Genomic DNA, 27,953 nt, shown 5'->3' with positions numbered 1-27,953 from the left:
AAACATGAACCAAGGGCTGGGATGAGTTCATAGAGAAAAGGACCGTGGGAGGAGAGTGGCCGCTACTGCGGGGAGGTTACAACACGAACTGACAACGGGCACGTGGGAGGCCACCAAACTTAAGCCCCGCCCTGACGAGCTGATTGGTTGCCGGCGCGGGGTGGGCGAGCCATAACATTTAGTGTATGAGTATGTACCAGAGTGGTTGGGAACGGCGGAGAGGATATTTAGAAAGATCAAGGTGGTGAGGGGGGTGATGCTGAGAGAATGGGTCAGTATGATTGAGAGAGAGGCTGTGTTGGATGAGGAAGGAGAGACAGAAATGTATGTGGGAGAAGGAGAGAGGAGAGCGAGTCTGACGAGTGTGAAAACGAGAGTGATGTATAGATGTTTAAGAGGGGAAGAAGTGAGAAGAGCGGCTGTGGAGAAAGTGTGGGAGAGGGTTATGAATGAGATGGCTGTAGGGAGGACATGGAGGAATCTGAGAGTGAGTGAAACTGCTGAATGTGAGAATTTTGATTTTTTATTAAGACACAATAGGGTGTTTAAATAACGTAATAATTATAGTAAGTTTGATGTGAATGCGAAGAAAGAATGTGATGTGTGTGGCGTGGGAGTGGAAACATTTATGCATGAGTGTGCTGAATGTTGTGAGCTGGAGGATACATGTTGAGAAGGAAAGAATTGATAAGTAGATGTTGGAGAGGTGGTTTGTTGACAGAATGGAATGGAGAGAATTGTGGTTGTTTGGGGTGACTGGTAAAGTGAACGGATGTAATGTTAATTTATTAAATTATTTTTTTAAGCCATGCAAGGTTTGCTGTCAAGCTAAGGAGGAATATTGCCCATTATGAAAAGAGGAAAGCTGAGATGTGGAATATTTTTAAGAGTATAATGAAAGAGATGTTAATATGTTGTATGGTTATGTTAGAGAAGAAGAGTGTTGGTGGATTTGTAGAGGGGAGCACTTTTGTTGGGATTGGGGAAGGAGGGAGGGTAATGTTGGATTTTGGTTAAACAGTATACTGTGTGTTGTATATGTGTATTTTTTTTCTTTGATTTGGGGGGGGTCTGTAGGCTGGAAGCCATGCTAAGGCCTACAGGTTACCTTACTATTTTCTGTTTTGTCTACCTGTGTTGTAATTTTTGATTCTTGTCCTCTTTGATTCTGTAGAGTTTGATGGGTTTGTGAAATGTTTTGTTTCCCTATTGGTTTGGTATATGTTGTTGTATTTTGAATGGTTTTTTTTCTTCTATCGAATATGAGAAAAAGCAATACAACCACCAGAGGGCGCAGCTTTTCCCTGTTCCTCCCTGCGCGGTGATTCTGGAGCGTCTCAACGTGACGTCATCACAATACGGAAGTGTGTCCCAGGGACATGCCTGGCTCGGCTTTGACATGCGGTGAGTACTTACCTGCCCACGATTACAGTTTCGAAACGATTTACCAGAGCACTGATTAAGCAATGATAAAGTCATTAACAAAAGTTATTATTATAAAGAATGACTGTTGCGCCCCGCCTGAGGTGACTTTGCTCCTTAGCGAAACATAAATCGTGTAGTACTAAATCAGTACTTCGGTCAGCAACCCTTCTCTTCTGGAATCGTTTTCCTAGTTTAGGCTTTCAATAACCGAGAACGTGAATCCCTCGCCCCCTCAAACCGAAAACCACCTTTCCAGTCTCGCTCGACTGGAAAATACCCAGTATCATAATCCCAGCTATTCCATCGACTTCCAGTCGTGGATAGATCAGCACGGTGGGTAGGACGGTTATCACGGAGACATGCACTAACAGAGCACACACTCGTCCAGATCCACGTCCAATGTGGTATTTTATCGCGACGGCTCCTGGTGGTCTAAGACGACTGGCGTGAGTCTTAAACCGCTGCACACCACCACCACACAACGTGTAGCGACTGTACGTGGAGACGTGGTCTATTCAGCACAGACTGGCCGCAATGCTGAAGGTCAGTCGTCCTGGCTAAATCTGGGTTACGATGGGACTCTAAACCATCTAGTGTGTTGCAGGTTTAACTAAATCTGGGTTACGATGAGACTCTAAACCATCTAGTGTGCTGCTGGTTTAACTAAATCTGGGTTACGATGGGACTCTAAACCATCTAGTGTGTTGCAGGTTTAACTAAATCTGGGTTACGATGGGACTCTAAACCATCTAGTGTGCTGCTGGTTTAACTAAATCTGGGTTACGATGGGACTCTAAACCATCTAGTGTGCTGCTGGTTTAACTAAATCTGGGTTACGATGGGACTCTAAACCATCTAGTGTGCTGCTGGTTTAACTAAATCTGGGTTACGATGGGACTCTAAACCATCTAGTGTGCTGCTGGTTTAACTAAATCTGGGTTACGGTGGGACTCTAAACCATCTAGTGTGCTGCTGGTTTAACTAAATCTGGGTTACGATGGGACTCTAAACCATCTAGTGTGCTGCTGGTTTAACTAAATCTGGGTTACGATGGGACTCTAAACCATCTAGTGTGTTGCTGGTTTAACTAAATCTGGGTTACGATGGGACTCTAAACCATCTAGTGTGCTGCTGGTTTAACTAAATCTGGGTTACGATGGGACTCTAAACCATCTAGTGTGCTGCTGGTTTAACTAAATCTGGGTTACGATGGGACTCTAAACCATCTAGTGTGTTGCTGGTTTAACTAAATCTGGGTTACGATGGGACTCTAAACCATCTAGTGTGTTGCTGGTTCAACTAAATCTGGGTTACGATGGGACTCTAAACCATCTAGTGTGTTGCAGGTTTAACTAAATCTGGGTTACGATGAGACTCTAAACCATCTAGTGTGCTGCTGGTTTAACTAAATCTGGGTTACGATATGACTCTAAACCATCTAGTGTGCTGCTGGTTTAACTAAATCTGGGTTACGATGGGACTCTAAACCATCTAGTGTGTTGCTGGTTTAACTAAATCTGGGTTACGATGGGACTCTAAACCATCTAGTGTGCTGCTGGTTTAACTAAATCTGGGTTACGATGGGACTCTAAACCCTCTAGTGTGTTGCTGGTTTAACTAAATCTGGGTTACGATGGGACTCTAAACCATCTAGTGTGCTGCTGGTTTAACTAAATCTGGGTTACGATGGGACTCTAAACCATCTAGTGTGTTGCAGGTTTAACACACACAAGATACAGAAGAGAGAATTTCACAATGTTTGTATTTTGTATGTTGTTTAAATATTCTCGAGTACTGCGTGGGGTTGTAGTTTTTAAAACATTTTCCCTGAAAAGTACGTACTATTGCATCCCGAAGCTCTTACTTTGGTAATGACAAGTAGAGTATATGTTATCGGTAATAAACGGTGGGAGCAGTAGGCTATGAGTCTTCCTACACGTTGCTTGTCTCATTCACAGTGTTTCATACAGGGGATGTTGTTGAGCAGTTTGATAGCCGATGCCTTGCTTGAGGGTATAGCACTTCTCGTGTTCCTTTTCTCCTCTCCCTCCTGTTTCCAGACACTCTTCTTTCCCCTTGCCCTTGCTTTGCTAATGAATGAAGCCATGGTCAGTAAAACCTGTCAGTACACAGGGTTTCCATCTGTATATTGTCAGGAACTAAATAGTAGGGTTGGATATCGTTTGGGTTTTAACAATTCTGGTTCCCATTCTGATTTTGCTTGTTGATTCTGGTTTTTAACGATTCTCAATTCTGACTCTTCGAGGGGTGGGGTCAAAATAGGTCACATGCTTATTTAACAGAAAAAAAAAAAAACTTATTTTTAAAAACATTCACACAAGTCATATTCATATTCACAGGTGGCTTCATAGAGTTTTGGAAGGTGTAAATTAATTTCACACAGTTTAGTTTCCGTTATTAAATGATTTGACTCATTCATATGACACATTCCTTCTCTTTTCATTCACTGTGCTGTAACTGAATCAGAATCAGAATCAGAATACTTTATTTATCCCCAGATGCTCACGCTCTAATAACTAAAAACTAACAAGATACAAGATAAAATAGAAACAGAAACAAACAGACATAAAAGATAAATAAGAAATAGAAATAAGAACAAAATATATCAACAAGCATGGTGCACATAACACCCTATCTATACTGCACTACCGCAGCACACAACAAGCAGCACAAACAAAACCCGACAGGGCCAATCCAATGACCATTATCTCAGAGTGTCTGACAGTCGGAGTCTGAGGGAGGAGTTGTAAAGTTTGATAGCCACAGGCAGGAATGACCTCCTGTGGTGCTCTGTGGTGCTTTTCCACAGAATGAATCTGTTACTAAAAGTACTCCTGTGCCCAACCAGCATGTCATGGAGTGGGTGGGAGACATTGTCCATGATGGCACGTAATTTCAACACCGTCCCCCTCTTAGAAACCGCCGCCAGAGAATCCAGTTCCACCTCCACAACGTCACCAGCCTTGAGGATCAGTTTATTGAGCCTGTTTGCATCCGCTACCCTCAACCTGCTGCCCCAACACACAACAACAAACAGGAGAGCACTGCCACCACAGACTCAAACCACATCCTGAGCATTGTCTGCAGATGTTGAAGGACCTCAGCCTCCTCAAAAAGTAAAGACAGCTCTGTCCCTTCTTGTAGAGGGCATCAGTGTTCTTAGCCCAGTCCAGTTTATTGTCTATATACACCCCCAGGTACTTATAGTATTCCACAGTGTCCACACTGACCCCCTGGATAGTCATATCTGTTAAAAAACACATTAAGTTCATTGGCCCTGTCCAAGCTGCCCTCCACTGCTCTGCTGCCAGTCGGCCTGAAACCAGTGATGGTCTTCATACCAGCCCAGACCTCTCTCATGTTGTTCTGTTGGAGTTTTTGCTCCAACTTCCTCCTATAGTTATCTTTAGCCTCCCTGATTCTCACTTTAAGGTCCCGTTGTATTTTTCTCAACTCCTCCTTATTGCCAGCTCTAAAGGCCCTCTTCTTTTCGTTTATTTGAATAACAGTGGACAGTCTTTTCAGGGACAATGCAGTTCACACAGAAGTTTATATAGTCGGTGACACACCCAGTGACCCCATCCAGGTCATCCCCATGTGGCTCACAGAGAGCCTGCCAGTCTGTTACCTCAAAACAGCCCTGGAGTTTCACACAGACCTCCTCCGACCATTTCCCACTATTTTTGTGGTCACAGGCTGCCGTTTTACAAGGGGCACATAGCAGGGGTTAAGATATGATGAGCTGTGATCTGACTTACCCAGGAGAGGCTACAGGGCAGTGAAAGGAACAGCTCCTTCCTATCTCCAGGCCATGGTCAAGCCCTACACCCCCACCTGACCACCTCGCTCTGCTGCCTCGGGACGCCTGGTTGCCCCGTCGCTCAGAGGCCCCTGCTGCCGATCGACCCGGTCATGGCTCTGTTCTGTCCTGGCCCCACAGTGGTGGAATGAACTCCCCACTGATGTCAGGACAGCCGAGTCGCTGCCCATCTTTCGGCGCAGGTTGAAAACTCACTTCTTTAAGAACTACTACCCTGTTACTTGTTCTTACCACTTATTGTATTCACTCATTTAAAAAAAAAATCTCTTTCTTGCGCTTTTACTTTAGCACTGGTTTTGCTCTTAGATACTTGTTTAGATGCACTTATGACCTCTGATGACTAGTAGTTCTCCAGATTTCCTATGTTAAATGATGCACTTATTGTAAGTCGCTTTGGATAAAAGCGTCGGCTAAATGACTGTAATGTCATATAATGGGAGGGAGGGGAGAAGAGCTGTAAGCCTCTTTCCTGTTAGCATACATCACGTCCAGTGTCCTCTCCTTGCTGGTTGTGCAGTTCACATACTGGGCGAGGTTGGGCAGGGTTTTCACTATGGAGACATGGTTGAAATCACCCGAGATTATGACGAGGGCACTCGGGTGTTGTGTCTGAAGATGAGCTATGGCGGTGTGAATGATGTCACACGCTGCCGTCGGGTTGGCAGAGGGAGGGGAATGTAAACAGCTACCACAAGAGCATGTGAGATTTCCCTGGGCAAATAATATGGCCTGAGTCCCACGGCTAACAGTTCAATGTCCGGGCAACAAATACGTTCCTTGATGGTAATGTGACCAGGATTACACCATCTGTTGTTAATGAGAATAACAACTCCTCTACCCTTGCTCTTACCACTTCCCGAGCAATCCCTGTCGGCCTGAACAGTCTGAAAGCCGTCAATGGAAACATTGTGGTCGGAGATATCCTGTTGCAGCCATGTTTCAGTGAAACACATGAGGCTACACTCACCAAACTCTCTCTGATTCCTGACTAGTGCCGTTAGTCCATCTTGTTAGCTAACGATCTGACGTTGCCCATGACGAGAGAAGGGACATATGGTTTGTATCTCCTTCTCTCTCTCCGTGCATCGACCTTCCGCTTTCTTGATTTGTGTCCTTTACCTCGTCGTCCCCGAAAAGATCTCCTAACCGTCCTCCTAATATCCTTGGGGATTTGGTGAGTGTGGTCCATAAAGCTAGCCAGTTGAAATTCCAACAGCTGATCTCAGCTGTAAACAATGGAGCTGCAGTGCTGTTGAGCACTGTTGACACGACCCACAGAAAGTATTCCAAACACCAGACAAACTTACAAAGTACAAAAGGGCACAATTTAGAAAAACCTAACTAGTTACTTAGCTAAACAGTAAGAACAAATAGAATATTATTTTAAAAAAGCGCGAGAGCGACTGCAATAAGCGACCGTCCTGATCGACGCCTGCGCATCCAAAAAAACCCCTCACTGAAACCTGCTGAGATGACAACACGGCAGCAGTCAAAAACCTGTTGATGTGCCGTGTGGGGAGCTGCAGCCCATATGGGTGTTGACGAGAGAGAAGCAGGAACGTCTGTGAGAACGTTCATCTACGAAAGACATATTACAATACTTGTACAAATTTGACACAGTTTTTAGCAGTTCGATCAATTATAGCTTGTCTCGCTGTTGAGAATAAGACAAACGTTATTTAATTTTCACTTTCCCGATTGCAGCGAGGTGCTGCCTGCTGGCTAAGGGTTGGCTGAGGAGGACGAGGCATGTGAGGGACAGGGAGAACGCGGCATGAGGGAGAGGGAGGACGAGGCATGTGAGGGACAGGGAGAATGCAGCATGAGGGAGAGGGAGGATGAGGCATGTGAGAGACAGGGAGGATGAGGCATGTAAGGGAGAGGGAGGACGAGGCATCAGGGAGAGGGAGGTCGAGGCATGTGAGGGACAGGGAGGACGAGGCATGTGAGGGACAGGGAGGACGAGGCATGTGAGGGACAGGGAGGACGAGGCATGTGAGGGACAGGGAGGATGAGGCATGTAAGGGAGAGGGAGCACGAGGCATAAGGGAGAGGGAGCACGAGGCATGAGGGAGAGGGAGGACGAGGCATGAGGGAGAGAGAGCACGAGGCATAAGGGAGAGGGAGCATGAGGGAGAGGGAGGACGAGGCATGAGGGAGAGGGAGCATGAGGCACGAGGGAGAGGGAGGACGAGGCATGTAAGGGAGAGGGAGACCGGTGCAACACGTCAAACACGGTACACTCGTTGATTTGTACACGATGCTGGCAGAGGTGTTTTGTCATGCTAGTAGTGCATCCTCCCTTGCACAAAATAAGTTTGGCACAGGTGTTGTGCTGTGCCGACCCGTCATTTTTCCAAAGCTACACTTCTGAGCACTTGCTGTGATCCAAGATGGCATACGGCTCACCAGACTTGTGTGCTCGCTACGCTTACTGATCTTCCCACAAAAGCAAACCAAAATGTGTCACTTTGTGCAGCGTCGTCCAGGCCAGACAGCACCAGTGTTTAGCTGAGGAGACGGGAAGACACGCATGCGTTCACCTCGCATGACTGTAGGCACAGTCAAGCAGATGGAGACCAACCAGGTCCTGGTAGTGAAGCTGAAACTAGCACTAGCACCAGTGACATTTAGTAAGGAACCATCCATCCATCCCTCTATCCATTATCCAAACCACTTATCCTGCTCTCAGGGTCACGGGGATGCTGGAGCTTATCTCAGCAGTCATTGGGCGGCAGGCGGGGAGACACCCTGGACAGACCACCAGGCTATCACAGGGCCCACACACACACACACACCTAGGGACAATTTAGCACGGCCGATTCACCTGACTGACCTACATGTCTTTGGACTGTGGGAGGAAACCAGAGCCCTTGGAGGAAAAAAGATGTTACTGAACGTTTTATTATGCCATCTTCAAGGTTTTTCAACATAAAAAGTTGAATCTTATTTCTGATTCTGGACCGACTTTAAGGCCCTTGATGGCACCATACAGAATAGAAGTAAACCCAACACCGTAGACTGCACCTCTTCTATTGGCGCTCCAATATATATATATAGCTTTACTCAAAAATAATAGACCTCTAAAAAAAAACATTATATATATATATACACTACCGTTCAAAAGTTTGGGATCACCCAAACAATTTCGTGTTTTCCATGAAAAGTCACACTTATTCACCACCATATGTTGTGAAATGAATAGAAAATAGAGTCAAGACATTGACAAGGTTAGAAATAATGATTTGTATTTGAAATAAGATTTTTTTTACATCAAACTTTGCTTTCGTCAAAGAATCCTCCATTTGCAGCAATTACAGCATTGCAGACCTTTGGCATTCTAGCTGTTAATTTGTTGAGGTAATCTGGAGAAATTGCACCCCACGCTTCCAGAAGCAGCTCCCACAAGTTGGATTGGTTGGATGGGCACTTCTTTGAGCAGATTGAGTTTCTGGAGCATCACATTTGTGGGGTCAATTAAACGCTCAAAATGGCCAGAAAAAGAGAACTTTCATCTGAAACTCGACAGTCTATTCTTGTTCTTAGAAATGAAGGCTATTCCATGCGAGAAATTGCTAAGAAATTGAAGATTTCCTACACCGGTGTGTACTACTCCCTTCAGAGGACAGCACAAACAGGCTCTAACCAGAGTAGAAAAAGAAGTGGGAGGCCGCGTTGCACAACTGAGCAAGAAGATAAGTACATTAGAGTCTCTAGTTTGAGAAACAGACGCCTCACAGGTCCCCAACTGGCATCTTCATTAAATAGTACCTGTTAGAGCCTGTTTGTGCTGTCCTCTGAAGGGAGTAGTACACACCGGTGTAGGAAATCTTCAATTTCTTAGCAATTTCTCGCATGGAATAGCCTTCATTTCTAAGAACAAGAATAGACTGTCGAGTTTCAGATGAAAGTTCTCTTTTTCTGGCCATTTTGAGCGTTTAATTGACCCCACAAATGTGATGCTCCAGAAACTCAATCTGCTCAAAGAAGTGCCCATCCAACCAATCCAACTTGTGGGAGCTGCTTCTGGAAGCGTGGGGTGCAATTTCTCCAGATTACCTCAACAAATTAACAGCTAGAATGCCAAAGGTCTGCAATGCTGTAATTGCTGCAAATGGAGGATTCTTTGACGAAAGCAAAGTTTGATGTAAAAAAAATCTTATTTCAAATACAAATCATTATTTCTAACCTTGTCAATGTCTTGACTCTATTTTCTATTCATTTCACAACATATGGTGGTGAATAAGTGTGACTTTTCATGGAAAACACGAAATTGTTTGGGTGATCCCAAACTTTTGAACGGTAGTGTATATATATATATATATATAGCTTTACTCAAAAATAATACTCTAACAAAACATTTTATATATATACACTACCGTTCAAAAGTTTGGGATCACCCAAACAATTTTGTGTTTTCCATGAAAAGTCACACTTATTCACCACCATATGTTGTGAAATGAATAGAAAATAGAGTCAAGACATTGACAAGGTTAGAAATAATGATTTGTATTTGAAATAAGATTTTTTTTACATCAAACTTTGCTTTCGTCAAAGAATCCTCCATTTGCAGCAATTACAGCATTGCAGACCTTTGGCATTCTAGCTGTTAATTTGTTGAGGTAATCTGGAGAAATTGCACCCCACGCTTCCAGAAGCAGCTCCCACAAGTTGGATTGGTTGGATGGGCACTTCTTTGAGCAGATTGAGTTTCTGGAGCATCACATTTGTGGGGTCAATTAAACGCTCAAAATGGCCAGAAAAAGAGAACTTTCATCTGAAACTCGACAGTCTATTCTTGTTCTTAGAAATGAAGGCTATTCCATGCGAGAAATTGCTAAGAAATTGAAGATTTCCTACACCGGTGTGTACTACTCCCTTCAGAGGACAGCACAAACAGGCTCTAACCAGAGTAGAAAAAGAAGTGGGAGGCCGCGTTGCACAACTGAGCAAGAAGATAAGTACATTAGAGTCTCTAGTTTGAGAAACAGATGCCTCACAGGTCCCCAACTGGCATCTTCATTAAATAGTACCTGTTAGAGCCTGTTTGTGCTGTCCTCTGAAGGGAGTAGTACACACCGGTGTAGGAAATCTTCAATTTCTTAGCAATTTCTCGCATGGAATAGCCTTCATTTCTAAGAACAAGAATAGACTGTCGAGTTTCAGATGAAAGTTCTCTTTTTCTGGCCATTTTGAGCGTTTAATTGACCCCACAAATGTGATGCTCCAGAAACTCAATCTGCTCAAAGAAGTGCCCATCCAACCAATCCAACTTGTGGGAGCTGCTTCTGGAAGCGTGGGGTGCAATTTCTCCAGATTACCTCAACAAATTAACAGCTAGAATGCCAAAGGTCTGCAATGCTGTAATTGCTGCAAATGGAGGATTCTTTGACGAAAGCAAAGTTTGATGTAAAAAAAATCTTATTTCAAATACAAATCATTATTTCTAACCTTGTCAATGTCTTGACTCTATTTTCTATTCATTTCACAACATATGGTGGTGAATAAGTGTGACTTTTCATGGAAAACACGAAATTGTTTGGGTGATCCCAAACTTTTGAACGGTAGTGTATATATATATATATATATATATATATATATATATATATATATATATATATATATATAGCTTTACTCATAAATAATAGACCTCTAAAAAATATGTATAGCTTCACTCATAAATAATAGACCTCTAAAATATATATATAGCTTTACTCATAAATAATAGAACTCTAAAAGAAATATAGCTTCACTCATAAATAATATACCTCTTATAAAGTATATATATACACTACCGTTCAAAAGTTTGGGATCACATTGAAATGTCCATATTTTTGAAGGAAAAGCACTGTACTTTTCAATGAAGATAACTTTAAACTAGTCTTAACTTTAAAGAAATACACTCTATACATTGCTAATGTGGTAAATGACTATTCTAGCTGCAAATGTCTGGTTTTTGGTGCAATATCTACATAGGTGTATAGAGGCCCATTTCAAGCAACTATCACTCCAGTGTTCTAATGGTACAATGTGTTTGCTCATTGGCTCAGAAGGCTAATTGATGATTAGAAAACCCTTGTGCAATCATGTTCACACATCTGAAAACAGTTTAGCTCGTTACAGAAGCTACAAAACTGACCTTCCTTTGAGCAGATTGAGTTTCTGGAGCATCACATTTGTGGGGTCAATTAAACGCTCAAAATGGCCAGAAAAAGAGAACTTTCATCTGAAACTCGACAGTCTATTCTTGTTCTTAGAAATGAAGGCTATTCCATGCGAGAAACAGGCTCTAACCAGAGTAGAAAAAGAAGTGGGAGGCCGCGTTGCACAACTGAGCAAGAAGATAAGTACATTAGAGTCTCTAGTTTGAGAAACAGACGCCTCACAGGTCCCCAACTGGCATCTTCATTAAATAGTACCTGTTAGAGCCTGTTTGTGCTGTCCTCTGAAGGGAGTAGTACACACCGGTGTAGGAAATCTTCAATTTCTTAGCAATTTCTCGCATGGAATAGCCTTCATTTCTAAGAACAAGAATAGACTGTCGAGTTTCAGATGAAAGTTCTCTTTTTCTGGCCATTTTGAGCGTTTAATTGACCCCACAAATGTGATGCTCCAGAAACTCAATCTGCTCAAAGAAGTGCCCATCCAACCAATCCAACTTGTGGGAGCTGCTTCTGGAAGCGTGGGGTGCAATTTCTCCAGATTACCTCAACAAATTAACAGCTAGAATGCCAAAGGTCTGCAATGCTGTAATTGCTGCAAATGGAGGATTCTTTGACGAAAGCAAAGTTTGATGTAAAAAAAATCTTATTTCAAATACAAATCATTATTTCTAACCTTGTCAATGTCTTGACTCTATTTTCTATTCATTTCACAACATATGGTGGTGAATAAGTGTGACTTTTCATGGAAAACACGAAATTGTTTGGGTGATCCCAAACTTTTGAACGGTAGTGTGTGTATATATATATATATATATATATATATATATATATATATATATATATATATATGCCCTGTGATGACCTGGCGGCTTGTCCAGGGTGTCTCCCCGCCTGCCGCCCAATGACTGCTGGAGTAGGCGCCAGCATCCCCGCGACCCTGAGAGCAGGATAAGTGGTTAAGATAATGGATGGATATGTATATATGTACATACATACACATACACACACACACACACACACACACACACATACTATATATAGCTTTACTAATAAATAATGGACCTCTAAAGGGCATTTCAGTGCACCGGGTTCATTTATTGTTTTGCTGAAAATGATAAGGTTTTTGGAAGTAAAAATGACATTGGAGACCAATTAGAATCAAAATTAAATTGTCTTTGTTTTAACAATATATTTATTGGTTTCAGTTTGCAAATCACGTCATATTATACAATGAATAACAATTATATAAAACACAGCGAACATTTTCTCCCGTTCTCCCTCCCACAACTCCTCCTTATCACCTGAGTAGAGACATAAAAGAAAGAAAAAACGTTAAAATGATAAATACAGTGTAAAAAGAAAAATAAATAAAGTATAGGGTGTTTCTTAGATCGGTGTACAACATTACCATACCAGCCTCCACCCTCAGAGCTTGTTCCTGCTACAGCAGATTTCCAACATTAACACTATGCCTTAAGTACATAAAAGCTTCTCCAGATTCCGCCAAAAATATTTTGTTTACATCTAATAATATACGTTATCTTTTCCATTGACGTGTTTGAAGTCATTTCTTTAATCCACGTTCCCATTCTTGGATCATTAACTTTTTTCCAATTAAGAGCAATTATACATTTAGCTTATGAATTTCAACTCTTTGCTGTGTAAGTGATGGTTGATAGGATATATACCCAGAATAAAAAGCTTAGGATCCGATGGTAATTTCTTTGATAAAATTTGATCAATCTTATTAATAATATCTTGTCAAAAGGATTTCACTTTCACACATTCCCATATACAGTGGTATAGTGTCCCTCTTGCCCCTCATTACACTTGATACAGATTATATAACACATATATATATGTGTTATATAGGTTATATATATATATATATTAATATTATCGTTACACCTGATACAGACTATATTATATATATATATATATATATATATATATATATATATATATATATATATATATATATATATATATATAATCATTACACTTGACACAGGTTATATATCATATAGGTTATATATATTATCATTACATTTGATACAGGTATCAGGAATGTTATCATTACACTTTCCATGTCCCAAGGACCAATCTGCAATGTGGAAATCGGCATGCCCAAGTCCCGGCCTTTGCCTGCCGCCCAGCCTGCATTGCACCCTACCCCAATGCTCATCTCTGCGTGTGGTGGGTCCACGGGGTGGAATGTCACCTCTCTGGCAGGGAAGGAACCTGAGCTGGTGCGGGAGGTGGAGCAGTACCAACTAGATATAGTTGGGCTCACCTCCACACAGCATGGGCTCAGGTACCAAACACCTGGAGGGGGGCTGGACTCATTACTTTTCCGGAGTTGGCCAAGGTGACAGGTGCCGGGCAGGTGTGGGGATACTCACAAGTCCCTGGTTGAGCGCCGCCGTGTTTGAGTTCCCCCCGGGGAATGAGAGGGTTGCCTCTACACGACTGCGAGTCGCTGGGGGAAAGGCTCTAACTGTTGTGTGTGCTTACGCACCGAAAACAGTTCGGAGTATCTGGCCTTCTTGGAGTCTCTGGGTGGTGTCCTGGATAGGGCTCCGCCTCGGGACTCTATAGTTCTGCTGGGGGACTTCAACACTCACGTGGGCAATGATGGAGAAACCTGGAGGGGCATGATTTGGAGGAACGGCCTCCCCGATCTGAACCCGAGCGGTGCCTTGTTATTGGACTTCTGTGCGAGTCATGGATTGGCAATAACAAACACCATGTTCGAACATAAGGTAGTTAATAAGTGTACTTGGTACCAGAACATCTTAGGCTGAAGATCGATAATAGACTTTGTGGTCGTATCATCAGATCTGTGGCGGTATGTTTTGGACACTCGGGTGAAGAGAGGAGCAGAGCTGTCAACTGATCACCACCTGGTGGTGAGTTGGATCAGATGGCGGGGAAGGCTGCCGGACAGACCTGGCAAACCCAAACGTGTAGTGAGGGTGAACTAGGAATGTCTGGCAGAGGCCCCTGTCCATGAGGTCTCCAACTCCCACCTCCGGAACAAGTTCTCGTGTATCCCGAGGGAGGCTGGGGACATGGAGCCTGAGTGGGCCATGTTCAAAGCCTCTATTGTAGATGCGTAAGGCAGGAGCTGTGGTCAAAAGGTCATCGGTGCCTGTCGAGGCGAAAACCCAAGAACACGCTGGTGGACACCGGTGATGAGGGACGCCGTCAGGCTGAAGAAGGAAGCCTTTTGGACTTGGTTGGCACAGGGGTCTCCTGAAGCAGCAGACAGCTACCAGGAGGACGGAAGGGCTGGCGCTTCGACGGTCGCAAAAGGAAAAACTGGGGTGTGGGAGGACTTGGGCGAGGCTATGGAGGAGGACTTTCGGTTGGCCTCAAAGAAGTTCTGGCAAACCATCCGGCCACTCACAAAGGAGAAGCAGGGCTTGACTCAGGCTGTGTACAGCCGGGGAGGGGAACTTTTGACCCGGACTGGGGATATTTGTCAAGCGGTGGAAAGAACACTTTGAGGAGCTCCTGAACTCGACTAACACGTCCTCAGTGGAGAAGGTAGAGTCTGAAGACTCAGGGGAAGCCCCATCCATATCCCTGGCAGAGGGGTCTCTGAGGTAGTTAAAAAGCTCCTCAGTAGCAATGCGCCGGGTGTGGATGAGATTCGCCCTGAGATGCTGAAGGCTCTGGACATTGTTAGGCTGTCTTGGTTGGCACGCCTCTTCAGTGTCGCGTGGAGGCCGGGGACAGTACCTGTGGAGTGGCAGACTGGGCTGGTGGTTCCCATATTCAAAGAAGGGGATCCGAGGGTGTGCTCCAATTATCGGGGCATCACATTGCTCAGCCTCCCTGGGAAAGTCTACTCTAGGGTGCTTGAAAGGAGGCTCCGACCGATTGTCAAACCTCAGATCCAGGAGGAACAATGCAGATTCTGTCCTGGCCGTGGAACAACAGACCAACTCTTTACCCTTGCGGAAGTGCTGAGGGGGGCATGGGAGTTTGACCAGCCAGTCTACATGTGTTTTGTGGACTTGGAGAAGTCTTATGACCGTGTACCCCGGGGCACTCTGTGGGGGGTACTGCGGGATTATGGGGTAACGGGACAGTTGTTACAAGCCATCCGGCACTTATATAACCAAAGTGAGAGCTGTGTCCTCATTCTCGACACAAAGTCAAACACGTTTTTGGTGGATGTTGGACTCCGCCAAGGTTGTCTCTTGTCTCCGATTCTGTTTGCGATATTCATGGACAGGATCTCAAGGTGCAGCCAATGGGGGGAGTGTGTCCGTATTGGGAACCTCAGAATTGCATCTCTGCTCTTCGCAGATGATGTGGTTTTGTTGGCTTCATCAGAACGCGACCTCCGGTGCGCACTGGGGCGGTTTGCAGCTGAGTGTGAAATGGCCGGGATGAGAGTCAACACCTCCAAGTCTGAGGCCATGGTTCTCCACCGGAAAATGGTGGATTGCTCCCTCCGGGTTTGGGACAAGTTGCTGCCCCAAGTGAAGAAGTTCAAGTATCTCGGGGTCTTGTTCACGAGTGAGGGTAGGATGGAGTAGGAGATTGACAGACGGATCGGTGCAGCATCAGCAATAATGTGGACGTTGTACTGGACTGTTGTGGTGAAGAAGGAGCTGATCCAGAAGGTAAAGCTCTCAATTTACCAGTCAATCTTCGTTCCAATCCTCACCTATGGTCATGAGCTTTGGGTAGTGACCGAAAGGGTGAGATTGCGGATACAAGTGGCTGAAATGTGTTTCCTCCGTAGGGTGTCTGGGCTAAGCCTTAGAGATAGGGTGAGGAGCTTGGATATCCGGAAGGAGCTTGGAGTAGTCTCGCTGCTCCTTCGCATTGAAAAGAGCCAATTGAGATGGTTCGGGCATCTGATTAGGATGCCTCCTGGGTGCCTTCCTTCGGAGGTTTACCAGGCACGGCCAACTGTGAGGAGACCCTGGGGTAGACCCAGAACTCGCTGGAGGGACTACATGTCCAATCTGGCCTGGGAACGCCTTTGGATCCTCCAGGAGGAGCTGGAGGGTGTTGCTGGGGAGAGGGACATCTGGAGTGCCCTACTTAGCTTGCTACCACCGCGACCCAACCCCGGAAATGCGGCTGAAGATGAGATGAGATGAGATCATAGACCCAGATTCAAACGAGCCATACGAAGATGACATTAAACTTTATCATAGTAGTGTCCTGTAAATAACGAGGATCTAAGGAATGGTTTTGAGATGAGGATAGAAAGTTCCTCATATGAAGATAGTAAAAAGTGATTCTCGGGAATGTCCTATTGGAACGTCTTCCATCAGGTGAGACTGAAGAGCTCACTTAGATGATGATGATGATGAAATGTGTCTGTCATTCAACCTTCTGGCATTTGCTTACCTGGATTATTGAGCATGCATCAAGACATCACTTTAACAGCGTTTCTAAAGCTTACTTACAGTGGTGTCCTTAACAAACAGTCATTAAAGTTTTACTTTCCCAGGGTAACATTTTACAATTTTTAAAGGTCAACAAAACACCCCAATTAAGATAGCCCACAGCCCTGTTTGAGATTAAGAACATGCCAGAATCTGGGGAAAATGCTGAGATGGGCTACATGTAACATACCACAGGTGTTTTTTTACATTTAGGAGCAGCTCAGTCTGCTCTGGACAATGCTCGAGTCAACAGCAACCCTGGAGGTACAGAAGAAACTAGCTGTGAAACTGTCTTGATGCTCAGTAACCCTCAGTAAGTAAACGTTGTGCCCAGATGAACTGATCCAACCCTCTGGGATTAACTGTAACAACCTCTTTCAAGTTAGAACTACTGAAAAATACACAAATATGTGTCTGCTCTGTCTTTTGATAACTGTGTCCTCTCTCTCGCTCTGTCTCTCTCTCGCTCAAATACTTCTCTCCTCAATGGAAGAATTTAATTTTTTTCTATTTATAGATAGGTAGATAGATACTTTTATTTCCTTCAGAATCAATAAAGTGTCATTACAGCTCACATAATCCAAAGGCACAATATCAAAATATACATAATATATTATATACACATTATATCTAATACTACTTTCGGCTGCTCCTGTTAGGGGTCGCCACAGCAGATCATCCGTTTCCATTTCTCCCTGTCCTCTGCACCTTCCTCTGTCACACCAGCCACCTGCATGTCCTCCCTCACCACATCCATAAACCTCCTCTTTGGCCCTCCTCTTTTCCTCTTCCCTGGCAGCTCCATCCCTGGCAGCTCCATATTCAGCATCCTTCTCCCAGTATACCCAGCATCTCTCCTCCACACATGTCCAAACATCTCAATCTTGTCTCTCTTGCTTTGTCTCCAAACTGTCCAACTTGAGCTGTCCGTCTAATATACTCGTTCCTAATCCTGTCCTTCTTCGTCACTCCCAATGAAAATCTTAGCATCTTCAACTCTGCCACCTCCAGCTCTGCCTCCCCTCTTCTCATCAGTGCCACTGTCTCCACACCATATAGCATAGCTGGTCTCACTACCATCTTGTAAACCTTCCCTTTAACTCTTGCTGGTACCCTTCTGTCACAAATCACTCTTGACCCTCTTCTCCACCCACTCCACCCTGCCTGCACTCTCTTCTTTACCTCTCTTCTGCACTCCCCATCACTTTGGACAGTTGACCCCAAGTATTTAAACTCATATTCCTTCGTCACCTCTACTCCTTGCATCCTTACCATTCCACTGTCCTCCCTCTCATTCACGCATAGGTATTCCGTCTTGCTCCTACTGACTTTAATTCCTATTCTCTCCAGTGCATACCTCCACCTCTCCAGACTCTCCTCCACCTGCACCCTACTCTCACTGCAGATCACAATGTAATCCGCAAACATCATAGTCCACGGAGACTCCTGCCTGATCTCGTCCGTCAACGTGTCCATCACCATTGTACAAACCCCAATTCCAATGAAGTTGGGACGTTGTGTAAAACGTGAATAAAAACAGAATACAATGATTTGCAAATCCTTTTCGACCTATATTCAATTGAATACACTAAAAAATAAAAGATATTTAATGTTCAAACTGATAAACTTTATTGTTTTTTGCAAATATTCACTCATGTTGAATTTGATGCCTGTCCAAAGGAGGTGAATCAAGTGCAACTGGACTTGGTATTTATCCGTGAAGACGTTTCGCCTCTCATCCAAGAGGCTTCCTCAGTTCGTTCCTTTCTGACTAGACCAAGCTAGTCTGACTGGCGGCTGATGAGACTCAGAATTTATCCTCTTGGAGTCGTTGTCAGAGCTATTGATGTCCATGGCTCTTTGTGTCCCGATGTTTACCAACGCCCGTCGCTAACAGAGCCATAGATATGAGTGGCTCTTTTGTGTACCGATGTTTGGCCGCGCCCGTCGTTATCGGAGCTATTGATATGCATGGCTCTCCTGTGCTCCGATGTCCAGCCGCGCCCGTCGCCATCGGAGCTATTGATTTGCATTTGTTTAGCAGCGACGGTCGTTGGGGGTGTTAGTTTTGACTTGGGGTGAAGGAAGCCATCTATGCGAAACTGGAAAAACCATCCCTCAACAGAGGAGGAGGTCTGCAACACCACCTATCTCCCACTTACAATGCTGTCCTTTCATCTCTACCCAAGAAACTCAAGAAGCCTAGCCTCCAAGAACAACAATCGGTCACTAACGGCTCCAACGACTCTCATGACCACTGAATGATGAAGTTGAAACTAACACCCCCAACGACCGTCGCTGCTAAACAAATGCAAATCAATAGCTCCGTAGCTATAGCGTTGGTAAACATTGGGACACAAAGGGCCATGGACATCTATAGCTCTGATAACGACTCCTAGAGGATAAATTCTGAGTCTCATCACCAGCCAGTCAGACTAGCTTGGTCTAGTCAGAAAGGCACGAACTGAGGAAGCCTCTTGGATGAGAGGACCAAGTCCAGTTGCACTTGATTCAACTCCTTTGGTAGCCATGACCTGGATGAATGAGAACATTCACAGACAATTTGATGCCTGCAACACGTTCCAAAGAAGCTGGGACAGGGGCAACAAAAGACTGGGAAAGTTGAGGAATACTCAAAAAACACCTGTTGGGAACATTCCACAGGTGAACAGGTTAATTGTAAACAGGTGAGTGTCATGATTGGGTATAAAAGGAGCATCCCCGAAAGGCTCAGTCGTTCACAAGCAAGGATGGGGCGAGGTTCACCACTTTTTGAACAACTGCGTGAGCAAATAGTCCGACAGTTTAAGAACAACGTTTCTCAACTTCAGTTGCAAGGAATTTAGGGATTTCATCATCTACAGTCCATAATATCATCACAAGATTCAGAGAATCCGGAGAAATTTCTGCACGTAAGTGGCAAGGCCGAAAACCAACATTGAATGGCCGTGACCTTCGACCCCTCAGGCGGCACTGCATTAAAAACCGACATCATTGTGTAAAGGATATTACCACGTGGGCTCAGGAACACTTGGGAAAACCATCGTCAGTTAACACAGTTTGTCGCTACATCTACAAGTGCAAGTTAAAACTACCATGCACAGTGAAAGCCATATATCAACAACACCCAGAAACACCGCCGGCTTCTCTGGCCCCGAGCTCATCTGAGATGGACTGACCCAAAGTGGAGAAGTGTGCTGTGGTCTGATGAGTCCACATTTCAAATTGTTTCTGGAAATCATGGATGCCGTGTCCTCCGGGCTAAAGAGGAAAAGGACCATCCAGATTGTTATCAGCGCAGAGTCCAAAAGCCAGCATCTGTGATGGTATGGGGGGGGTGTTAGTGCCCATGGCATCATGGGTAGCTTGCACATCTGTGAAGGCACATTAATGCTGAAGGTACATACAGGTTTTGGAGCAACATATGCTGCCATCCAAGCAACGTCTTTTTCAGGGACGTCCCTGCTTATTTCAGCAAGACAATGCCAAGCCACATTCTGCACGTGTTATAACAGTGGGGCTTTGTAGTAAAAGAGTGCGGGTACTAGACTGGCCTGCCTGCAGTCCAGACCTGTCTCCCATTGAACATGTGTGGTGCATTATGAAGCGCAAAATACGACAACGGAGACCCCGGACTGTTGAGCAACTGAAGTCGTACATCAAGCAAGAATGGGAAAGAATTCCGCCTACAAAGCTTCAACAATTAGTGTCCTCAGTTCCCAAACGCTTATTGAGTGTTGTTAAAAGGAAAGGTGATGTAACACAGTGGTGAACATGCCCCTGTCCCAGCTTCTTTGGAACGTGTTGCAGGCATCAAATTCAAAATGAGTGAATATTTGCAAAAAAACAATAAAGTTTATCAGTTTGAACATTAAATATCTTGTCTTTGTAGTGTATTCAATTGAATATAGGTCGAAAAGGATTTGCAAATCATTGTATTCTGTTTTTATTTACGTTTTACACAACGTCCCAACTTCATTGGAATTGGGGTTTGTAAACAAGAAAGGACTCAGAGCCGATCCTTGATGTAATCCCACCTCTACCTTGAACCCATCTGCCATTCCAACCACACACCTCACCATTGTCACACTGCCCTCATACATATCCTGCACCACTCCTACATACTTCTCTGCAACTCCCGACTTCCTCATACAATACCACACCTCCTCTCTCAGCACCCTGTCATATGCTTTCTCTAAATCCACAAAGACACAATGTAACTCCTTCTGGCCTCCTCTATACTTTTAAATCAACATTCTCGAAGCAAACATCACATCTGCGGTGCTCTTTCATGGCATGAAACCATACTGCTGCTCACAAATCATCACCTCTCCTCTTAACCTAGCTTCTATTACTCTTAAAGAAAATATAAAATAGCAGATGCTACATTGAGAAAAAGATTTAGCACAAAGTTGTAGAAGGGTGTAGCCAGGGGTTGTGACTTGTATCACATCACATAGCCAAGCCGATGACAATCCCTGGTTTTAATAATGCAGTTATAAACACAGGAGTAACACTGGACTCAAATTCATTGCTTTGCATTTGCATATACATCATACAGATGATGCTAAAATGTCAAGATAAGCACCAGGGTAGATGCCTCTGTATGGGATGTGTGTAAGTACACCAGTTTCCAGTGAGAATAAGTTTTGTAGTGTTGTGTAGACCTTTTATGTTTGCATTCTTTGTTTCAATAAGCAGCGAGTTCATTGTTGGGATGTTTTTCCATCATTGTTTCCTTTATCAGAAGTTGTTCCAGAATGCTTAGTGACATGGAAGCTGAGGAGCTGCTGAGGTTCCTCACACCTGACACACGGCCTGATGTCAAAGGTCAAGCTACAGAGTACCTCATGGGCCTCTCTGTAAACAGGTATCATAATAATGATATCAACAATAATGAATTACAACACAATGTTTAACAAAACAGGAAATGTAACAAATGTAAAACAGCACACCATTGTGAACTTTAGCCCATCAGTACTTGTCGGTTCAGGAGTGATGACAAAAATGAAAATGACAAAAATGAACATAGAACATACAGTTAGACATTGAACAGAATAAAAACAGAGAAATGTTTGGAAAAAGGGAGAAGTTGGGAGGGTGAGGAATATTCCTTGCTGTTATGTGTTATCTCCTGGCTATATTTATGTGTTGGTTATAGCTCTCAACATGTGCTGGGTGTTGTGGAGGTATCACGGAACAATTGGCCGTCCAATGAATATTTTTTGTACCTCCAGATTTTTTTTTGAGCACAGTGACACATGTCTTTTTCCCCAGGGATGGCTGCTGCTTCTTGCGCTCTCAACCTGACATCCTGGTTGCCCTGGTTGGCCTGACCTCTGACCCATCTGTTGCCATCGTGAAGGACTGCTACCACACTCTTATCAATTTGTCTGCTCATGAGACTCTTCACCAGGTAATGTTTGTTTTAAGATTGTTATAAATAACTAGTACATTTAAAAGCGAACCACTGCGTAAAGGAACCCTACAACAATTTTGAACCATATTTACATTTATTACTCTTTATTACTCTTCCATGTCTGTAACGTCCAGCAGACTTTCAGATCTTTTCCGTAGTGCCATAACTACCAGTAGAAACCATGCTTACCCTCATGGTCCAGTGACGTGTTGCTGATGTCGCTGTGTGGTGGTAGAACTACTGCTGAGAAATGGAAAGTAAAGTTTCCATTTTGATTCTCGATCAATGAGGAGCGGATACTGTGTCTGCTGGAAAAGCACATCAGCCATATTTACGGCAAGACACTCGGATGCTGTACCTGAAATGGTTTGGACAGCAAGATTATCTCAGCATGTCCACTGAAAACCCTTTAAATGACTGATTTTGATGATGTTTGGGGAAAATCTAGCATATAGCCATTATTATCCAGAATACAGGGCTGAAGAAATCCATCAAAGAGAAGTGGAATCTGCTGCTGTGGTGGCTGTACAGACTGCTAACACTACAGCAGCTAACACTACAGACAGCTAACATTACAGTAGCTAACACTACAGACAGCTAACACTAAAGCAGCTAACATTAAAGCAGCTAACACTACAGCAGCTAACACTGAAGCAGCTAAAACTACTACTACTAGAGCCAGCATGATACAAATGTAGAAATATACCTTTAGCCATGATAAAGCCAGAATAATAAAATACATTACATAGAAGAGATGAACAACAGCTTGTGAAAAGAAGTTGCCCAAAATGAAACAGAAGACCTCCCAGTTGCACACTTCAGGAACTAAATGTGTTTTTATGCTATCAGAGTCACACTGAAATATTTTGTATATCCACCCACAGATTCACTGTTATTATCTGTTCATTGTATCAAAATATTAATAAGTTACCTAGTCAAAGAAAGTTGAATCAGTTCACCTGGACACAACGTTTATTGAGAGATATGTTTCATCACTCATCTAAGTGACCTCTTCATTCTCAACTGACTGCACCCTTATAAACAATACAGTGGCATAACCACCCAAACCAACGACCAGTTTCATATGCAAATATGGTGTGACCATTAATTAGAGTTACAATGGTCATGTGTACTATTCACAGAGGGTTGGGGAATGTAGCAGTCACAGCATTGTAAGATGGTGACAGATGTACTCTTAGACCCCCCCCTCAGTTCAGGGATGGTCGTTCCCTCGTCACATAGATGGGCTCTCTGACTCCCCGTTCAAACCAGCATTCCTCCCTATCAAGGATGTGGTCTGTAGATGGTGAAGACTGTGGAGTACTGGTCTGTAGATGGTGTAGACTGTGGAGTCCTGGTCTGTAGATGGTGTCGACTGTGGAGTCCTGGCCTATAGATGGTGTAGACTGTGGAATCCTGGTCTGTAGATGGTGTAGACTGTGGAGTACTGGTCTGTAGATGGTGTAGACTGTGGAGTCCTGGTCTGTAGATGGTGTAGACTGTGGAGTCCTGGCCTATAGATGGTGTAGACTGTGGAATCCTGGTCTGTAGATGGTGTAGACTGTGGAGTCCTGGTCTGCAGATGGTGTAGACTGTGGAGTCCTGGCCTGACATGTTAGCTCTCCTGTGTTGTATCATCCTCTTGGCCAGCGTCTGTTTAGTTTCCCCAATGTACAATTCATGACAGTCCTCCTGGCATTTAACAGCTACACTATATTGCTCTCTTTGTGCTGGGGGACCCTGTCCTTTTTTTCCCCTCTTTTATTCTATAGAAATAAAAACGTTGAAAATACAACACACATATATACCAAACAAATAGTGAAATAAAACATTTTTACAAACACACCGAACTCTACAGAATCAAAAATTACAACACAGGTTGACAAAAACAGAAAGCACAGACTGGGGAGTGTTTGCACAGGGAGCAGACTTAGAGGAATACACTTCAGCCATCTTGGCCTACATTCATTTCTGTACTGAGACAGTACTAACCACCAAACCATCAAGGTATTTCCGAACAAGAAGCCATGGCTGGACAGGAATGTGTGGTCTCTGCTCAGGGCTCGAGATGCTGCCTTCAGGACAGGCGACATGCTGGCCTACAAAAATGCCCAGAGGGACTTGAAAAAGGGCATTAGAGAGGCTAAACGCAGGTACAAGCAGCACACTGAGGGGCACTTCACACATACCAACAACCCCCGGAGCATGTGGAGAGGTATTAAAAACACAACAGATTACAAATGCAGCACCCCCACATCACCCATGACAGCACACCCCCCGACACGCTTAACCAGTTCTTTGCATGCTTTGAAACGCAGCTCAGTGGAGTGAGGGCCCAAATGACCCTGCCTAAGGAGGTGCATGCACTCGTCCTACAGCACCATTAGGTGAAATCCAGTCTGAGCAGAATCGATATCTCCAAAGCGGCCGGACCAGGCAGAGTGTTGGGTTGCACACTGAAGACATGCGCGGACCAACTAACAGGGGTGTTCACTGACATGTTCAACCTCTCCTTACAACAGGCTGTTGTCCCCACCTGCCTTAAATCCACCACTATTGTACCTGTACCCAAGAAGACAGCAGTCAACTGCCTCAGTGACTATCGCCCGGTTGTCCTGTCCTGACCCCAATTATTATGAAGTGCTTTGAGAGGATTATATTCTCTCACATCAAGGACATCATCCCCACAGATCTGGACAGCCACCAATTTGCATATGGGGGAACAGATCTATGGAGGACGCAGTCTCAATTACACTTCATACAAACCTGTCCCACCTGGAGCATCCAAACACATATGTCAGGATGCTTTTTATTGACTTCAGCTCTGCTTTCAATATGATAACCCCCATAAACTAGTACACAAACTCAGTGACCTAGGATTAACCACTTCACTCTGTTCATGGATTATGGACTTCCTCACTCACAGACCACAAAATGTCAGGATAGGTAACCATACATCTTCAACCCTCGTCCTGAACACAGATGTGCCACAAGGCTGTGTGCTCAGTCCAGCCCTCTTCACCCTTTTCACCCACGATTGTACCCCCATTCACTCCTCCAACACTATAGTGAAGTTTGCTGATGACACCACTATAGTGGGATTCATAACCAACAACAAGGAAACACACTATAGACAGGAGGTCCAACATCTGGCTGGATGGTGTTTAGACAATAACCTGGTCCTGAACACCAGTAAAACAAAAGCGATCATTGTGGACTTTAGGAGATCCAAGAAGACCACCCCATCCCCACTGCACATAAACGGTGAAGATGTGCATATTGTGGATAACATCAAATTCCTGGGAATCCACTTAACCAAAGAACCCACGTGGTCACTCAACACTTCCCACCTGATGAAGAAAGCACAACAGAGGCTTTTCTTCCTCAGGAAACTTAAACAAGCCGGTCTCCCTTCTCAGCTGCTGGTCAACTTTTACAGAAGTACAATAGAAAGCATCCTCTGTCAATGTGTCAGTGTGGTATGCCAGCTGCACAACAGAGAACAGGTGGGACTTGGCCTGGGTGGTAAAGACAGCACAGAGGATTGTGGGAGCTGTGCTTCCGAACCTGGATGCTGTGAATGCTGGCCGCCTACAGAGGAAAGCCAGCAACATCAGCAAAGACGCAACACACCCAGGTCACTGTCTGTTCGTTCCCTTGCCATCAGGGAAATGATACAGCACCATCAAAACCCGGACTAACAGGCTGAGGAACAGCTTCTTCCCCAGAGCTGTAGCCTCCATCGCCCCCTGTTATGACCCTTTAGTCTAGGGGACGTACAAGGCCTAACATTATGCAGTGAGAATGCGTGTTGCAACACAAAAACCCAAGATGCTGACTAAAATGCAAAAATATTTATTATAAGTAATGTGAACGTCACAGCGAACAAGGGAACTAAGAGTGGTGCCCAAGTAAAGAAATCATAAAAAAGTGACCTCCTAAAGTAGTGCAATATGATTCTAGACTAATAAATACAGAGGGTGGCTCTCACTCCTAACCTGGTGTATATAACAAAGATAGGCTACGTGATGAAGATTATATCCATGGGCAGCTTACCTATCCCCTTGATCCTGCACGTAAAAAAATAATAATGCTATACCATGTATAGATCATAAAAACAAAGCTGTACAACAAACAAGGATATGACAGTGTCCAGCCAAACAAAAAAACAAGGCGACATCCCTGACAAAGGACAGGAGGGCATTTCAATAGGTGGTCGGGTGGTTGAGTGGACCTGGAAACACCTGAGCTTGACCAGCAGCTCCACAGGAGGCGGGGCATTACCTGGGGAGGGAAAATTACACAGACACATGGCACTAGGGCCGTAATACCCCCTCCCATAAGAGCAAGCCTCAATGGCTGGCGATAATCATATGCTTTCTCCCCATCAATCTGCCACATAACATATCCACTCATAAACATTAATCGTAACAATCCCACACATTAATAACAACATATTCCACACATTACTCGTAACCACAAGAAAGGGCATCAGCAAACACATTCTCTGAACCTTTCCTGTGTCGGATCTCCAAATTATAACCTTGGACGATCAGTGACCACCGCATCAGGCACTGTTTGTGGTTACACATTATGTGAAGGAACACTAAGAGATTGTGGTCAGTATAGACAATCACAGGCGTAACACTAGATCCTACGTAAATGTCAAAGAACTGAAGTGCGAGTAGTAGAGCCAGAGTCTCCTGCTCTATGGTAGAGTAGCGTGACTGACTGCTGTTAAACTTCTTCGAGTAGTAACAGACTGGATAGTCCAGACCGTCAGAATCCCTCTGACTCAGAACGGCACTGGCACCAACTGTACTAGCACTGACTTCGTTGGTAAAGGGCTTGTGAAAATCCAGAGCAGTAAGGACAGGGGCACTACATAACAGGGCTTTGATGCAATCAAACGCTGTTTGGCAGTCAGCAGACCACGCAAACGGTACTGAGGGACTGAGTAAGCCAGTTAGTGGGGCTACAACTGAGGAGAAGTTGCGGCAAAACCCCATGTAATACCCAGCCATTCCTAGGAACTGACGCAACTCCCACCGTGTGGTGGGCACTGGAATTGTCGTTATGGCAACAACCTTGGCTTCAACGGGATGCACTCGCACTTTACCTCCGCCCACCTGTTTACCTAGATAAGTCACCGTGGCGTTGCCAAACTCACACTTGGCAAGGTTCAGGGTTAGAGAAGCAGCTGCCAACCACTGAAACACTGTTCTTAACTAACTCAAATGATCTGACCAATTAGAGGAGTAACTACTACATCATCAAGATATGCTGTACAGTTAGGCACATCTGCAAGCACTATGTTCACTAGACGTTGGAATGTAGCTGGAGCGTTTCGCATTCCGAATGCCATTACTGAGTATTGCAGGAACCTGTCAGGTGTAACGAAGGCAGATATCTCAGATGCACGAGGTGAAAGGGGCACCTGCCAATACCCTTTCAACAGATCTAGCTTGGTGACATAACAGGCCGAACCAATGGTATCAACACAATCATCCAAGCGGGTCAAGGGATACAAATCAGGAATAGTGACATGATTCACTTTCCGGTAATCAGTGCAGAAACAAAACGTAGAATCGGGTTTCGTAACCAGGATGCATGGGGAGCTCCACGGACTTGAACTAGGATGTGCCAAGTTATGTTCTAAAAGATAGCAGACTTCTTGTTGCATGACTGAT

General features: G+C 44.4%; 1 protein-coding gene across 2 annotated transcripts in view; it reads left to right on the top strand.

Annotated features, from left to right (window-relative positions):
* Positions 1-218: 218 nt before the first annotated feature.
* hgh1 (HGH1 homolog (S. cerevisiae)) overlaps positions 219-27,953 on the top strand; it is a 166,744-nt gene continuing 139,009 nt past the window's right edge. Inside the window, exons 1-4 of one of the 2 annotated variants that reach the window (XM_056274367.1) lie at positions 219-241; positions 1,268-1,404; positions 21,592-21,714; positions 22,122-22,260. In XM_056274367.1, coding sequence (XP_056130342.1) covers positions 1,400-1,404; positions 21,592-21,714; positions 22,122-22,260 — 267 coding nt within the window. In that variant the 5' untranslated portion in view covers positions 219-241; positions 1,268-1,399. Of the gene's footprint in view, positions 242-409; positions 488-1,267; positions 1,405-21,591; positions 21,715-22,121; positions 22,261-27,953 lie in introns of those variants that run through there. The other variant, XM_056274366.1, reaches the window with a different exon arrangement.

Source organism: Lampris incognitus, chromosome 2 (assembly GCF_029633865.1).
Source record: "Lampris incognitus isolate fLamInc1 chromosome 2, fLamInc1.hap2, whole genome shotgun sequence".
Taxonomy (NCBI): domain Eukaryota; kingdom Metazoa; phylum Chordata; class Actinopteri; order Lampriformes; family Lampridae; genus Lampris; species Lampris incognitus.
This window is presented reverse-complemented; position numbering and strand designations above follow the sequence as displayed.